At 38.2% G+C, this 18,908-nt stretch overlaps 1 protein-coding gene across 1 annotated transcript in view; it reads right to left on the bottom strand.

Annotated features, from left to right (window-relative positions):
- LOC124556821 (myb-like protein Q) overlaps positions 1 to 18,908 on the bottom strand; it is a 197,471-nt gene that overhangs the window by 166,726 nt on the left and 11,837 nt on the right. Inside the window, exons 2-3 of the mRNA XM_047130836.1 lie at positions 18,366 to 18,503; positions 17,528 to 17,791 (exon numbers count right to left, since the gene is read on the bottom strand). Coding sequence (XP_046986792.1) covers positions 17,528 to 17,791; positions 18,366 to 18,503 — 402 coding nt within the window. The remainder of the gene's footprint in view (positions 1 to 17,527; positions 17,792 to 18,365; positions 18,504 to 18,908) is intronic.

Below are 18,908 nucleotides of genomic sequence, written 5' to 3'. Positions count from 1 at the left end.
AACTGTATTTTACACTATGCCCCATCTTTGTTTCAACAAAATGTGATGAAAAGTCTAACTGGCTAATGAATAATTCAAAATATGTTCTGCGTACCATCACATAAAACAAACATTGTCTACACACAAACAAACACAAACATACACACAAAATTCAAGCTTTCGCAACAAACTGTTGCCTCATCAGGAAAGAGGGAAGGAGAGGGAAAGATGAAAGGATGTGGGTTTTAAGGGAGAGGGTAAGGAGTCATTCCAATCCCGGGAGCGGAAAGACTTACCTTAGGGGGAAAAAAGGACGGGTACACACACACACACACACACACACACACACACACACACACACACACACACACACAGATACAAGCAGACATATTTAAAGACAAAGAGTTTGGGCAGAGATGTCAGTCGAGGCGGAAGTGCAGAGGCAAAGATGTTGTTGAATGACAGGTGAGGTATGAGTGGCGGCAACTTGAAATTAGCGGAGATTGACGCCTGGTGGGTAACGGGAAGAGAGGATATATTGAAGAGCAAGTTCCCATCTCCGGAGTTCGGATAGGTTGGTGTTGGTGGGAAGTATCCAGATAACCCAAACGGTGTAACACTGTGCCAAGATGTGCTAGCCGTGCACCAAGGCATGTTTAGCCACAGGGTGATCCTCATTACCAACAAACACTGTCTGCCTGTGTCCATTCATTCATGCGAATGGACAGTTTGTTGCTGGTCATTCCCACATAGAATGCATCACAGTGTAGGCAGGTCAGTTGGTAAATCACGTGGGTGCTTTCACACGTGGCTCTGCCTTTGATCGTGTACTCCTTCCGGGTTACAGGACTGGCGTAGGTGGTGGTGGGAGGGTGCATGGGACAGGTTTTACACCGGGGGCGGTTACAAGGATAGGAGCCAGAGGGTAGGGAAGGTGGTTTGGGGATTTCATAGGGATGAACTAACAGGTTACGAAGGTTAGGTGGACGGCGGAAAGACACTCTTGGTGGAGTGGGGAGGATTTCATGAAGGATGGATCTCATTTCAGGGCAGGATTTGAGGAAGTCGTATCCCTGCTGGAGAGCCACATTCAGAGTCTGGTCCAGTCCCGGAAAGTATCCTGTAACAAGTGGGGCACTTTTGTGGTTCTTCTGTGGGAGGTTCTGGATTTGAGGGGATGAGGGGATGGTGCACGGCCAGCACATCTTCGCACAGTGTTACACCGTCCGTGTTATCTGGATACTTCCCACCAACACCAACCTATCCGAACTCCGGAGATGGGAACTTGCTCTTCAATATATCCTCTCTTCCCATTACCCACCAGGCCTCAATCTCCGCTAATTTCAAGTTGCCGCCACTCATACCTCACCTGCCATTCAACAACATCTTTGCCTCTGCACTTCCGCCTCGACTGACATCTCTGCCCAAACTCTGTCTTTAAATATGTCTGCTTGTATCTGTATATGTGTGTGTGTGTGTGTGTGTGTGTGTGTGTGTGTGTGTGTGTGTGTGCGAGCGCGCGCGATTGTATACCCGTCCTTTTTTCCCCCTAAAGTAAGTCTTTCCGCTCCCGGGATTGGAATGACTCCTTACCCTCTCCCTTAAAACCCACATCCTTTCGTCTTTCCCTCTCCTTCCCTCTTTCCTGATGAGGCAACAGTTTGTTGCGAAAGCTTGAATTTTGTGTGTATGTTTGTGTTTGTTTGTGTGTCTATTGACCTGCCAGCACTTTCGTTTGGTAAGTCACATCATTTTTGTTTTTAGATATATTTTTCCCAAGTGGAATGTTTCCCTCTATTATATTAAACATTGTCTACAGTTTGAAATAAATACAATAAAGGAAACTGGAAGAGCAAAGGAGTTCCCCAACACTATGATACAAAGCAAATGTGGGTCCAGCTAGATGCAAATAATGTACACAAAGTAGTGCAATACGTATCACAGTAAAGAGTATTCGCTACATACGTAACTCCTCAATGAAAGATGGTGAATTTGTAACAGCCACAAATATAAAACAAGATCTTAGGATACTGGGGCACTGCTTAAACAAAGTTCACATTATTGGATCTTCTAGATTAGTTAGATAAATTGTGGCACTAGAAAAAAATCAAGTAGCAAAGTAGTCAATGAAAAGATGGCAAGTGACTTCTTTCATGCCCCCCCCCCCCCCACCCCATCCCAAAAATATACTGTAATACCACAATGTGAAAAAATTATATACACAACTAAAAAGTGCGTGTGTCACCAATTCTTACAAAGGTGGAAGCTATGTTTGCAAAAGTAATGTCTATATGTACATACAGCACCTTTGTAACATTCATGTGTTTTTACTGAATATTTGCACTGCATAATAATAGTGAGTATGAATAAATCAAGATTAAAGGTTACTGTACTGTTGGCAATGCAGTCCTTAGAGATGGTGTACAAACACTGATTGGGAAAGGATGTGGAAAGAAATAATCGTATCTGCTGTATCCCGTTACTAGTGCGTGTGAATGTGTCGAGTGTGGGTCGCTGTGCATGTGTGCTCAAATCAGTCGCCAACTGTATCAGTGTGAGCTGGCCATTAGAGGCCGCCTGTAAGAAGCGTGCACATGGTATGGTGTGTCGTTCCGTCTACCAGTGGCCCACACCTGTATATGCACAGACCAGCACTGACTAAATGAATCTCTTGTTTTATTTCTTGTGTGTATTGCACACACAAGCGTTTTGTGTCTTGTGGAGCCCCGAGTGACTTAATGTCCAGAAGTTATGAATAAACCCACATTTGCATGACTTGGATCGGTTTTGTGTATAGTTGGTTACTACACAACTGGCAACAAGGATGGGATCCAATTGTGTAGTAAGCAAGTAATACATAAAAGTGATCCAAGTCACACAAACAGGGCTTTATTCATAACCTCTGAACATTAAGTCTCTAGGGACTCCACGTGACACAGAACACTAGTGTGATCGATACAGACAAGAAATGTAAGAGGTTGAGTCAGCATTGCTCTATTCATATATAGGCACAGGCAGCAGGCAGATGGCGCGGCAGAGGCCATGCCATGTGCACACTTCCTACCGGCAGTCTCTAGTGGCCAACCCCCGCCCGGCTGATGCAGTTTGTGGGTGATTTGAGCGCGCACACCCACACACGCACGCACACACACGCACACACACGCACGCAGTTACCCACATTCAGTGCACTTGCACTCACACTCACGTGCCCTACTAACGACAGTGCGAGTACTGTGGCAACAATGAATAGAAAAGATAGTGTGATCAAATTTGTTCCCTCACTGGTTGTAATGGCAGCTGCACTGTCAACAACTAGCTGCCAATCATATTGTTATTCTGATCCTAGAATACAGTTTTGCATTTCTCTTGTAGCTATTCTTGTTTTGGCATTTTGCGAATTCTAACCATCTTATTTTTGAAACACCTGTACTCCTTTTTGCCTGCTTCATTTACTGCATGTTTGTATTTCATTCCTTTGCCAATTAAATACCATATCTCATCTGTTAAATAAGGATTTCTATTGGGCCTTGTCTTTTTGACTATTTGAGCCTCTTCTTCCTACAATACTTCACTCCCAAACTATTCATTTGTCTTCTATTGTATTCCTTTCTCCTATTAAGTCAATTACAACCTAATGACTCCTTCAAAACTGTCAACAACCTCTGGTACTTTCAACTTATTCAATCTAATTCAATTTTCCTAATTTCCTACCTTTCTGCAATTTCTTTCCTGCCCTTACACTTCACTAATTCCCACGATATCCAACTTCTGCTTATCCATCTCTCTTTTCAAAGTCTCCAATCTAACTGCCTGATTAATGAATATAATAGTTTATTCCAACCCGCAAGGTGGCATTTTTTTCCACTGTTACAAAAAACACTCCCAATTATTCTCCATCTGGAAATCTGAGTGGTGGACTATTTTACCCCTGAAATATTTTACCACACATGCTATCTGTATCACTATGAAAGACACACAACCATAGCATGTTCTGTGGTCGATAAAAATGGCTAAAAGAAAGCAAACTGCCACTCAGCCACAATAACACACTGTATTCAGCTCCTTATATGCAATCTGTGGGACTGGCTAAATGACAAAGTAATTAGCTCTAAGAACTTTTTGATCACTTCCTGTTGATTTCATCTTCCAGCTTCTATATGAAACTTTAGGTCCCTATATAACTATTCCCAATAGGACCTTGCCTCAGCACTCAAAAAATAAATCCAAAATCTTTGGGTTGAGAACAACTATACAGCTGCCTTACAAGCAGTTTAGCTCATGCTTCTCTTATCATAAGATAGTGTTTATCGCCCTGAAGAAGTAGGATGAGTACCTTTATTCCATTCCCTGGAGTAGTACTCTATATTATTATGGTGTGAGTGAGGATTCAATAAAGAATATACTTGGGTATAAACAAGTGGTTAGAGAAATGTAGGGTGTCAGTCTACAAAATTCAGTGATGTGTCTGTTTAAAAGTAACACTCATGAGACTGTACTGGTAGCACAGCCAACTATACTAATGAAATACATTTATAACACATATTTAAATATTTATTTCAGTTATGCATCAAAAATTTTATATCAGGTTATTAATTTCAATCAGTCACAACGGTCTTCAGACCTATGCAACACATAGGCATGTGGTACGAAGTACACCAAATATACAAAGCAAGGCACCAGAAATAAATTTAAGCATAAAAGACAATGAAATACCTGGGTACACACAATTTTCTAATCACTCTGAGCCAGCAGATATAAAAATAGTACAGCCAAAGAAATAAGCCAAACAAGCATTGTAGTGCTTTTATAACATGAAAGTACCACATGCACAGTTCTGGCAGACATGTTGACTCTATGAATCATCTTAGGCTGCTGTGCTTTGGCGACTGATATGCCTGCTTTATTGCATGCTACATATTGCTACTGTGTGGCAGTACATATTAATTGTACATCAGCCATTTATAGAATAAACGAATACTCAAAACCGTTTCAGTAGGTGTTAATGAAGTTAATATAAGTGCACTCATCAGGACACTAGAATATTATAATTACACACATGGGGGCTGCCTTTATTTAATGTAAGTAATAAATAATAAAAATTAGATATAAAAAGTAACATGGCATTGTTTAAAACAGTAGTTGAACTAACCCAGCCTAAAGCAAAAATTCTAATATACTGTTGGCATATGTACATGCATAACATGATAATACATACTTTGACAAACAGAGAGAGACAACGAGTTGCATGATGGAATGGAGAGGCTGCTGTCATACAGAATATATTTATCAACACTGTCTTACATATCAACTGTTTGTAGTAACTATAAAAAAAGTTCATCATAAACAGATTGTAGCTCTGATAAAATAAATAAAACAATTATGAAATACAAATGGGTAAGATCATGAAATGTTCAGTTAAATCCTCAATATTCTTTAACCTGCCAATCAGAATTGTAGTATAAAACAAAATATGACAAAAATATATTACAAATTACAATTATCTAGAATCATATGACATTTGCCTTGCTTTACAGTCAAACATTATTTTGTACTATGCCATTGACAACATAGCAGTTGAAAAAACAAACTTTCATATGCAATAAGTACTGTATGCATTAGTTAACATTAATATAAAACACGTGGATATCTATTGAACATATATGGATTGAGGCTCTGATAAAACAAGTAAAACAGTTGTAAAATATGAATGAGTGAACTCCACCATGCAAAGTACTGTTGGAGCTTCAATAAGCTTGCACTCTGCTCATCAGATATGTAGAATAAAACAAAGTATGCGTTAAATTGTATTACAACAGACAATCAAATATAACATCTGATATTTGCCACACATCGTAGTCGGCCAATCACTATTTTGGTAGACAAAATAGTAGCTGAAAAGACAAATTTCCATGTGTTAAATGCTGTATGCATTATTTTACAATAATATGAAACTTAAGACTCAAAAATACAAAAAGAAGATTGGCTAAAAGCAATAAAATGTATAAACTGTGACAACATAAGGTTCAAGCATATAATCCAAAAGCTTATGAGACATGAGTAACAAAAATGGCTTTAGAAAGCTGTACTCATTGGACCATCATTATTTAAACCTTATCCATACACACATCCCAAAGCAGTCCCTGTTGAGGGAATTGAAAAGTGGACAAGCTATATTAAATGTCATACAATATTTCACATAATGTATGTCACTAATACAACATATAAAATGTGGAGCCCTGGTAGGAGAGAAACAGCACAGTTATCAATAAAGTCTAAGCAGTCAAGACAGAAACAGATACTGCAGGTGTTTATCTAAGGATTACTACATAGTCGATGTAGCTCCAATGGTAAAAGAACAGAAGAGGAGAATTCTTCATAGAAAGCTACTGAATAGGACAAACTTTGCAGTATGTGAAAAATAAATCTGTTGATTAAGGCTGATTCTTAGATTTATAGATCTCTAATGCCTCCAGTAGATCAAAGGTATATCCTTTCTGGCATGTTGCGAAAGATGTGCATACTCTTTTACGAATGTATGCTGAATGCGAACCCATTCTGTGGCCACAAGTGTTCCTTAAACCTTACATCGAATGTATCTGCCATTTTAGTCTATATAATAATAGTCACATTGGCAACAGTCAGTCCTGTGTACCTCTGACACTGAAAATCTGTTTTTCTTTTCTATGTTGTGTGTAATTCTATTCTATACAGAACTGACTGTGGCCAATGTGATCATTATTATACAGGAAAAACTTGTAGTTCATTTGATGTAAGGTTTAATGAATACTTGTGACTGAAGAATGGGGCTGCATACAGCATACATTTGTCTAAAAGTGGACATTAATTAGATCATACAAGAAAGAGTACGCACATTCTCCACAACGCACTTAGTCTACTGGAGCCATTAGCTCTACAAATGTCAAACTCAACCCGACAGAATGCTTAATGATCAAATTTCTTTTGCACATGCTGTATATTTCACAACATTTGATAGCTTTCTGTGGAAAAAACTATCTCTTTGGTTCGTGGGAGTCATATGAAGCATGTAGTAAAGCTTAGATAGGCACCTGTAGTATCTGTTTCTGGTTTGATTTCTTAGATATTTCATTTTGACCACTGTGCTGTTTCTCTCCTTCCATCTGGGCCACAAATTTCATGAGTTGTATTAATAATTATTATATATTCATGAAATTGACAGTATGGGGGCGATCTGCAGTGTATGGTAACTGAAAAAATTTCACAAGCAGACATGGCTAAAAACACATTTTATTGGATAACCAGTTTTGACAGAGCTATGCTGCCATAATTAGATCTTATGCTTTACAATATTACAACATATTGTCCATCAGTCATTTCACATTGCATATACGCTTCCCGGTATCAGCAGCAAAATGCATAAATGCTTTGTGAAATGTTGCGGCCATTCTGTAATGCACTCAAAAACTGTTGTTAGTCTTGACCACTGTAATTATTAATTTTATACTACCTTACACATTTCGGACTTATGCCACTCTCAAAGACTCAAAATATCTTAACCCCATTCTCAGGTAAAATGAAAATCTGTCACGCATGAATACAAAATATCTTGTCTACATTATTTGATGTCACCTAAGTTTACACTCTGATGTCATCAAATAATATAGACCAGATACTCTGTATCCATGTGTGACAGTTTGGAGGCCGAAATGCTTAAGGCAGTATAAAATTAGTAAATACAGTGGTCACAAGTAATATCAGTTTTTGAGTGACTTTCCAGTATCATGAAGATCACTACAAATCAGCATGTCAAATGTAAAATTACTACGTACAAACATAAATATAACTCTATTGTGCAAATTGTAAGTGTTCATGTTCCCCAGCAACTGGTGATGGACATTTGTGTTTCTACACATGCCACTTTGAAGTGATCTTCATGATACTGTGAAGTATATATGCAATGTGGAATGACTTGCAGCACTGATGGACAATATGTTTTAATATTTTAAAGCATAAGATCTGGTGATAACAGCATAGTTGTGTTGAAACTTGTCATCCAATAAAATACATTTTTCGTGATCTTGGCTTGTGAAGTTTCTTCACTTACCTTTGTGTTAATAACATACACAGTGTAGGGATCCATATGACATTTAACACAACTCTGCCAATTTTTACTTCCCTCAACCAAGGCTGCTTCGGGAGGCATGTATGGATGAATAAGTACAGCTTTTTAAAACCATGTTCATATCTCATGTTTCATGGGCTTTTAGATTATCTGTATCAACCTTGTATTGTCACAGTTTTAGTTGTTCTGCTTATATTTCTATTTCAGTATAAAGGCTGTTTTATACTGATGTAAACTAATGTACACACCTTTGAACACACATAAAAGTTTGTCCTTTCAGTGACTATTCTGCCTACCACTTCATTAAGAACAATGATTGGCTAATTAAAATGTATGGTAAATAGTCAATGCTATATTTGATTGCCCCTATAACATAATTTAATCCAGTGTTGAAACTCAAACAGTACTTTGCATGGCACATTTAGGTGTTCATATTTTATAACTGTTTTATTTTATGGGAGCCTTGATCTACATACGTTACCTAGATTTCCACATTTTATATTGATGTAAGCTAACATATACAGCACTTAATACATATGAAAGTTTCTTTTTTTCAACTACTATCTCATCTGTGATGTAAGGCAGAAAACTATTTAACTGACCATGGTATATGGCAAGTTTCAAATGCTTATATGTAATAGCCATTTGTACTATCTTTTACTGACACTTTCTGTTTTACACTACAACTTCAATGAGCAGATTATATGCATACTGAAGTAGCACGGACACACATTATACCCGTTCTTATTTTATAGTTGTTCCATTTATTTTATCAGATCTCTAACTTATATTTCACGAATTTTATCGAGTTGCTACAAACAGCTGATATGTAAGGTGGTTTTGCTAAATATGTTTTGTTCAACAGGACCTCTTTCATTCCATCATGTGCATAACTGGTTGTCTATCACTGTTTGTCACTGGATGTACTATCATGCTGCACTCGTCCTGGATGGAACACCTTTTTGTTTTGCACTGCCATCTCCTTGTTATGATGTGAAATGTGTCTGATGCATTTTCTCGTAAGGTACGAAAAGTATTGATGTCACAGGTTTGTAGTGGCAGGACATTTATTCTGCATATATAAATTTCCAGACAGTGGATTAGAATTTTTGCTTCAGGTTGGTTCTGTTTAAAATAATGCAGAGTTACTTTCTAAAATATATTCTGTAATATTTATTACTTACATTAAATAAAGCCTCTGCTCTATTTGTAACTATATAAGAAAGGATGGACGTTTTTAGAACAGATAGTAGTCAGGCTCAAGTAGTAAGAGTGGGGAGGGGGACTGATGTGGTCACATGTTTGGCAGCTCCTGCCATTTTGCTTAGTCGAAGTCATGGAGCCATGGACTGTGCAACATCGTGCATTTGCTTATGATAGTTTTGTTCATAATAATGAGTTTATCATTGCAGTTCGGCAGGAGTTTCATAGCCATTTCAATCTTGCAAGATATGATAGTGTACCCAATCTTAACACCATTTTACGTTGGTCTGAATAATTTATTTTACGAGGAACAATGATGAATAGAAAACCACTAGGGGCTCCTCGCTGAGTACGCACTGCAGAAAATGTTGTAAGAGCTCAGCAAGCCAAACTCCATAGTCCTGATCAGTCTGCTAGGAGACATTCTGCTGAACTGCACCTCAGTAATCATTCAGTAAGGCATATTTTGCGTATTGCTCTAGCATTTCATCCCTACAAAATGGTCATGGTGCGACAATTCAACCCTAGATTACATACAGTGGCTAAATTTTGCTTGAGACGACGACGCCATACTTGAGCAAAATGACATTATTTTGTTTATGAGTGATGAAGCTTTTTCATTTGAATGACATGGTAAATCAGCAGAACTGCTGTTACTGGGCCCGTGAAAATCCAAAACTAATGCTTGAGACACCATTGCTTAGTCCCAATGTGACTGATGTGCTGTTAACTGGTGCAGATGTTACTGGTCCATACTTTTTCCAAGACAATAATGGGAACATTGTAACTGCAACCTCGCAACACTATAGGCAGATGATCATTGAATTCTTCCTACCTGAACTAAGAAGAAAATTTATTCCTGTCTGGCGAATTCAATTTCAGTATGACGGGCTCACAGCTCACACAGCAAGAATGTCAATGGAAGCTGTTCGGACTGTTTTTCATGGTTGCATCATTTCCCGGTTTGGTGACATTAGTTGCCCGCCTCATTCCCCAGACCTCTCCAAGTGTAACTACTTTTTGTGGAGCTACATCAAGTCAAGTGTATAGGAACATCAGCCATATACACTTGAAGAACTGAAGGGAGCAATTCATGTGGAAGTCGTTCAAATTGACAGAGCAGTGTTAGAGAGAGTGGGAGCCAACATCCGAGAGTAGCTTGAGAAGCACATTGCTAAAAACTGCCATCAATAAAAATAGGCATATCAGTTAATGCTGCTTCATTGAGTCAAAATGTCTGCCATAACTGTGTATGTGCTATTTACATCCATACATATTACAAAAAAAATGGACATATGCATGCATGCATGCATGCATGCATGCATGCATGTATGTATGTATGTATGTATGTATGTATGTACATATGTACATACATACGAGCCTTGCCGAAGGCTCTCGCCTAATACACTGGCAACCCTCTGGGCAGCTCCATCATGTTGGCAGCTACCACTGCCCCTGCACACCTCAGCATTGTAGGTACAACACAACGCCATCAAGACTGCTCACCTGAATGAGAAGCTGGCACCTGTCAACATGGAACCTATCTGCATTTGCGTACCATGTCACATGGTAATAGTTCCAACAGTATTCCGCTGCAGGGAGATATATAAGGCAGTGACAGGGCAGCATGAGTCAGATCATGCTTCAAGAGCCTCTTCTGGTCCAGGTGATGGGTGCTACTCACCTCATCAAACAGGGCAGCTCCCCAAGTCCATGATTAGGGACAAAAGTTACTGTCAGATGTCAACATTATTCCTTCTTCCAGACTCTCACACCAGCTGATATCCAGGGATGTTGGCTTCTACGGCAGCACAGTGTATTCATCATTAGTGACATTATTCTGAATTGTACATTCAGGCCTTCAGCCTCCAACTCCAAGTGCTATCCTACTGCACCTAAACCAGAACAGCCACCATTGTTGGACTCAGGCTTACAGGCCACAAACTTAGCATCCAGCCAGTGTTCATCGCTGAACTTTGTGTCCAGCAAGTGCTCATTCCTGACTTTCCCCCAAGCAGTGTTTAGTTCTGAATGGAGCATTCTGCCAGTGTTTTCTCTGTGAACGTAAGTCTCCAACCAGTGCTCTGGCTCTTAGTGCCAGTCTGACCTTTTTGTGATCCACAGTTAATTTTGTACCTATCGTGCTACTCTTGTTACTGTATTCTTGGCTTTCATTTCCATACTATTGAAGCAGACTTTTTTGCTCAATAAACATGTTATTAGATTAGATGGGTAGATCATATAACTAATGAGGAGGTATTGAATAGGATTGGGGAGAGGAGAAGTTTGTGGCACAACTTAACTAGAAGAAGGGATCGGTTGGTAGGACATGTTCTGAGGCATCAAGGGATCACCAATTTAGTATTGAAGGGCAGTGTGGAGGGTAAAAATCGTAGAGGGAGACCAAGAGATGAATACACTAAATAGATTCAGAAGGATGTAGGTTGCAGTAGGTACTGGGAGATGAAGAAGCTTGCACAGGATAGAGTAACATGGAGAGCTGCATCAAACCAGTCTCAGGACTGAAGACCACAACAACAACAACAACAACAACAACAACAACAAACTTGTTATATCCTGGACACTGTTTTCCTGTGTTGCAGAGTGTGACACATCAGTATGTAGGTTCCACATTTGCTCCTAAGCCACTGAACTGATTTAAACCAAACTTGGTACACATATCACTCATTGTCAGGAAAGAGTCACTTTGGGAGTAAGAACTATCTTCTCATCAAACAGATGCTGGTTGGAGTGAAAAAGAAGTACAGCCCACAATGCGCTAATACCAGACTTTGTTCATCCCATATTTGTTAATGAGAGCACTTAGTGACTTGCAACAAACTTTACACAATTTGAAATGTTTAAAAAAAAATCTTTTTTTCACTGAAAAAACCCACAAAATAACTGAAGCAAAAATTTATCACTTAATACATTTTCGCTGTTCATGCAATACAAATGCCACATCAGGCATGCTGTTTTAATGTATTACTTCTTTACTACTAACTGCATTCACAACACATTTTGCAGACTGTAGTTACATATATCCCTGAATATACCTGCATAATTATATCACTGCACTGCACACAGCTCATGAGATATGACATTACAAACATTTGTATGCACGAATAACTGCTGCAATGTGCAGGATGTTTAAAATTATTACTTCTTTGCTACTACCTATTTGCAATATGATATTATAAACACCGAACAGTTTGAAAACAAAAGTGCAGGGCAAAAGTTGCTAGACCTGCAGGTGAAATTTTTGTGCAAAAATGTGTGTGAAATATTTTAAATATATCTGAAATATATGTGTCGCAAGTATCCAGGCAAAGCCACAAGTGAGAAACTACTACTAATGCGCTGGTCCAATTTCAGCCAAACTTGGTACACATATTCCTATCTGGGAAGAAATACTCTGGGGGGTAAGGAACTAGCAACCTCCTATTGCGGTGCTGGGGTTATAACATGCAGTTAGAGAAGGGGGAGAAAGAGATGGACAGACAGGGAAGGGGAAGGAGGACATGGCCAAAGATATGGGGGAGGAGGAAATGGACAGAGAGAGGGAAGACGGGGAGAGGGGAGATGGACACAGAGAGAGGGAGTTGGAGGCAGGCACAGAAAGTAAAGGGGAGGAAAGGAGAAGAGATGGGCACAGAAAATGGAAAGAGAGAAGGGGAAGCAGATGCACTAATGGAACTGGAACAAATACATGTCCTGGCAATGCGGGGTACTCAGCTAGTTTTATGTAAATATGACAGAGCATGCTTGACTGATTACTTTGACTATATCATTTTTATATCTGCTGACTGGGAGTGATTAGAAAATTGTGTGTACTCAGGTTTGTGACTTGTCTTTTATGCTTAAACTGATTTCTGATACTTTGCTTTGTAAACTTTGTGTACTTTGTATGACAAGATGCCCCTGCTTCATAGGTCTGAAGATGGTCATTACTGACTGAAATTAACAAACTGGTATTAAAAATTTGTGATTGGTAACTGGAATAAGCATATAAATACATTCCTGGATCACAATGGATTTTGTTGCGACTAGATTATAACTTGGTAAAACATATACCAACTAAATTATTTCTTATATAATAACTTTCCTTAAAAGTGAATGGCTGAATTACAGTAGTACTCTATAATTTGTCCTGATCACATGTAGAGAATCAAAGGGTATTATTTGGTAAGTGTAATGCAAAATACTTATAAATTTGAGGCAGTGAAAACTCGTGGCAGCGCAGGTTTAGAAATATCCAAAAAGGAGGTTGATGTCTAGCCTCTATCATTGTTGAGGTGGTGCTAAGAATGATTCACTATAAATGTGTGGCGTGACATCGCAGGTGAGAACTTCACTTAGCTAGACCCTGTTCCTATTATCAATGGGTTGTGTCAACATATATTAATTCTGTGAACACAAACTATTACTGGACATGAAATATATGTGCTCATTACATACTGGGATACATTTAATGCATGATAAATGCTTACAATGGATGAAATGTTTAAGTATTTCTGCATCTCGCATATGTTAGATAGGTACTTATGTTGCCCACTTCGACTGAATGAACAGTGTCTAATTATTTTATATGTTGCTAAGCTAAATTATTCTAAATATGTACAAAATAAGAGAACTTTATATTATGTACAACTGCTCAAGATAGTGCATTTATTAAGACACTGGCCTCAAATTTGGGAGGATGAAGACTCAATCTGTCCAGAAATTTCAATGTAGCTTTTCTGGGGCTTTGCTAAATTACTTCAGACAAATGCTGTGATGGTTCTTTGAATATGGCTGTGGTTGACCAGCAGTCCTGACCTCATTAAACACGTGTATAAGACTTACCATTTCCTTTTAGAAAGCTGACACCCTTTATTATTGTAAAATTATCCTTCGATGAATAAATTACTAATACTTGGGGACTTGAAAAATTTGCAGTTTGTGATAAACGAGAATACATATGCAAGTTCTGCTGAAAAATGTGAAAACAGGAAATTATCTAACAGATGAACTATTTTGCCAGAGATAGTTTGAAGTAGATTTGTTTTCTGCAGATAAATATCGAAAATGTAATGAATTTTCACTTACAAGACTGAGTGCGAAATGGAAAGTGCACAAAAGCAATGACCTATCAGTGTTTCTGATGCTCTGGCCCCACATCAACTGCGGGTGGTTGAATGGTCTGTATAAGATACATGTCACATAATACAATGTAATACTTGGCTGTGGGACCCAACATCTTGTAACAAAGAAACGCAGAAATCTGCCTGCTAGCTAAAGTCCAAAAGTTGCTACAATGCGGACACTTTAACAAAGCAGTTTTAGATGGTGCGTGCAGTGTTTTGAACTGTGGCTGCGTTAAATACTAGTAAAGGCTGGGGCTGAACTACCTCATTTATGACACTGTCAACTTCACCATTACTGAATGCTTTGGTCGTACATTTCTGCAGATCAATTGTTGAAAGCTTAAATACAACCAAAAAAAGAGAACAAAAGCCATTTCAGAAAAAACTGCTGAAGTTCTTGCAAAAGCAAACACCCCATTCAAAAAGTTCCCCAATCACCACTTTTTTTTTTAAAGTAAATTTCAAAGCACTAAGGCTTCAGCATCACACTAGTAGTGTGACTACCTTTCAAACTTGACTATCCGCCCCCCCCCCCCCCACACACACACACACACACACACACACACACACACACACACACACACACACACACAGTGAATTTCACCAAAAATTTACGAAATTTTCCAAAAATAGGTGCAAATTTTTCAGTCCGTTCTAAGAGTAATAAATCTGTTGATTTTTTCATTAAACTGTTTGTTCAGATGAGAATAGAATGGCAACTGAGCATATTTTCCTAAGAATTCATTGTAACACAGTCATCTTTGAAATTGTCTACTGATTGCTGGACATTTATTATACTCTTTAAAGTTACTTCTGGGGTCGAGATATTAAGCACTTTGTGTAGTATCTACAACCTATATCAAAACCGCACACACAAGTATTCACACATCAAAATCTATTTCATCCAACTGGTAGTGTAGCATAAATTATTACTCATGTACCAAATAACTCAGCTTTTTCACTTTCTTGGCAAACAATGTATGAAATTCCAAATCGTAGTAAAAATTATTTGGGTGTCCAAAGCATCAAGTGTTGATATAAGAACAGGATCTCTCCCTCCTGGTAGTTAAAGAAGGGTAGATTTCAATTTTGATGAGTTAATGAAATAATAATAGCACTTGTAGAAACAGGCTACTGTTGTTAATAAAAACAAATGAAGGTGTTCGATCTAGAGTTATAAATTCTAATCATATACGAATTGCTGCTGTAATAAAATTAATTGCACTGACGACTTGATGAGAACCCTACTACTTGCAAATAAGTAACAAACAAAAAAAAAGTATTGTTTACAGGATGACGCAAATGCTGCATATACGATTTCTGAAGTGATATTCACTATACCAAACTGGAGAAGGGGGGTGGGGGAGGATGAAGCGATTGTATTTAATTGTGGGAATGTCATAATGTATATGAAGAAAGACTGAGGGCAAAGGAAGAAGAGTGTTGGGCACAAAAACTGTGGAGGAAGACTAAGCTACGGTATGATTGAAAACCAGAAAAGTACATAAGAGGATTGAGGTTGTCAGACAGGAGAGAGAAGGGTAGGAAGAAATTGTGGGAAAGTATTTTCATAATCTCCTATTAAAATCGTTTTTGGCAATGTTTTCCAACTGATGTAAACAGTGATTTGCTTGATAAGTTCACCTGGTCATATGGGAAGAGTAAATTTTTGTGGTGTGTATGGCTGTGTGTGATGTATGTTTCCTAGCTTTATTTTATTTCATTTTGTTACTTACTTTTGCAACTAAATTACCAATGTATCTACTGCTTGTGGCTATCTGCATCATACTGTCTAGTGAACAGATCTGCAGACAAAACTATGACACTTCTTGCAGTACAGAAAGTGTTTTACCACAGCACCAAATTGTTTGGTACCGACTATGAAGTCTAAGAAAACAAACAATTTCAACATGAATGGGCAGAAATTGCTGGCAGGTTCCAGTTTGAATGTGGATCAATACGAGATAATGCCAATAACAAAGAGAAAGACTCCGATAGTATCCAACAACAGGCTCTGGATTATCAAATAGAAAAGTCACATATGTATGTAATAGTTTCTCTATTACTTCAACATATTTAACTGCTGTTTTTCTTGGAGTTTAATATCCCACTGACATTCAGGTCACTGAAGCACTAATACAAATTAGGAATTTACTGGAAGAGTCTTCCTATCAGTAACCTGAAGTTGCTGCACTACTTATTTGTAGTTCATTGTTTCATACAGTAGTAGGTAATATATAATGATTCTTAATGCACACTGAGCACCAAAACCTGTAATTAGTCAATGAAAATGGTCATTCATGTGCCCTATTGGGCAGTACATTAGGAGGTTAGGTGGGAGCTCTGATTGCATGAGAAGTAGAGCTCACCCAGTATCTGCAATTACAGATTTGGAATTTATGAAGTTTGCCTGCCAAACCTACAACAACAACAACAACAATAATAATAATAATAATAATAATGTAATTGCTACAACCAAACCACTAATAACCACCTGGAGAAACCTCTTTACGTATCAACTTTCAACTGATATATTTTTCAATTTTTAATCCAAAACTGGAAACAACAGACACTATACGCACATTACGAAGAAGGCAAATTATGGTCATTAATGCATAACCTTTCATATTTGCAACTCTGTGTGAACTCCTAGTGAATCAGCACAATTACCTTATCAATACAACACCTCTGGATACAGTGTAGAAAGAGTGATACCTTCTTATTATGTATACAAAATAGCTATTGCTGTGCTATTCTCCAGAAGACTGTTTCAGGGAGCACAAGGTTACAGGAAACATGTCTGAGTAAGGGATTATCATAAGCAGTAATTTTCACAGCATTATTCCCACATGGTACGCATACCCACCAGTGATTATTGTGTGACAAGTATGTCTTCATTGAGTGAGCTGGCTGTTGTAATTAGTTTGCCATTTACAGACTACTGAAGAAAAAGATATGAAAACAACAAAAAACGAAATTAGACTGGCAGGGTAAAATCAAACACTTTCTTACAGAATAATTGTCAATCACCGTTTCATCTCACTTATTTGGTGCACATTTTTGGAAGGAACAGTTTTTTGGCCTAAGGTAGCTAGTAACACGACAAACCATTACTTACCTCAGCATCTGCAAGTCTCATTGGTAATCCAACAACGAACACTAAGTTTTTTTGCACTACACGGACATTTGCTAGATGCTTTCTGTTCTCAGTTATCTTCTGCTTTCGTTGTTGATCTCTCTGTCGTTTCTCTGCTTTCAGTTTCTGTACTTCTTCCTGTGTGAGAGGTTTGAAATCCGCAGGATTCTCTGGATAGGCTTTGCGACATGCTGGGCACAGCCCATTTTCATCAGTCCTGATTCGATGCCAACAAAATCGGCAGATCTGCAAGTGAGTTGAACTTTCCTTTTATATTTGCCTCAACAAGCCAAAGAAAAACAAATACAGACAAGAAATAATTCATCCATAAAAAAGTGGAGTGTGTGAGAGTGAGAGAGAATATTAATTCTTTGAAACCACAGTAGAGATGCTTATTTAAAAAAAAAACATCCCCCTCAAATTACAACTTCTAAACTGAATGTAACTGTATGTTTATTATTTTATTGAATGCAACAATCTCAAAGGATGGTGGAAGTATTCTGATGTGGAAGAGTGAACATGGGATGAAATGAGGACCCTGATATTATCTGCCCAATGTTTGCCACTGGAACATAGTAGAGAAAGCTACTATCTAATCATGTGCATCTATTTGTTCACTTACATCACACTCAACTGTTATCTTTAGCAGACAATGCACCACCCAACTGCCTCTAAATTGGTTTCAGGAACACACTATACACATAAGGGTACTTTTGCGCTGTCCCCTCCCAACGTTACTGACATCACACACACTGATCATTTAAGCTAGAGGACATGTTCAGAGTTTCATCACAATAAAACAAAACAAAGAGAATCAAACCTGGTAGCCACATGTGCATGGGAAGAAATTTATGTCATCAACTTCCAGTGGTTCCATACACAATGGGCATTCTACTTGTTCTTCTCCACTTTGGTTTAAAACCGACATTGTTAACAACTGAATTTTGATCGCAAATGCCTGGAAACAAAAACCATTTAATTAGTGACAATACCTTGTTTTCGTTTTGTTTAACTACTAAGTAGTGACCCTAGAAAGAAACAGAAATACATGATACGCCTCAGTCTTGTCTGTACAATGACTTCTAAAACTCTTCTCAGCACAGAGTACATTTACTTAAAACAAGTTTGGCACAAAACAATGTTCACAGTTTAGCATTTCCATTCCATACTGAATGTTGGCAGACCCTGCAAGAAGTTGAGTATATCATACGGCAGTAAATTTACCAATCTCGTGTTCGTGAAATGTTATGAACACCCCTCCACAGTAAGTTAACAGTGTAATAAATTTGCCATCAATTTCAAGGAGACCTGTATTTCAACAACAATCACGTTAAACATACTTCATATCTGAATATTGTGTTCA

Source organism: Schistocerca americana, chromosome X (assembly GCF_021461395.2).
Source record: "Schistocerca americana isolate TAMUIC-IGC-003095 chromosome X, iqSchAmer2.1, whole genome shotgun sequence".
Lineage (NCBI taxonomy): Eukaryota > Metazoa > Arthropoda > Insecta > Orthoptera > Acrididae > Schistocerca > Schistocerca americana.
The sequence above is the reverse complement of the archived record's forward strand: the minus strand, read 5'-3'. Positions and strand labels throughout refer to the sequence as shown.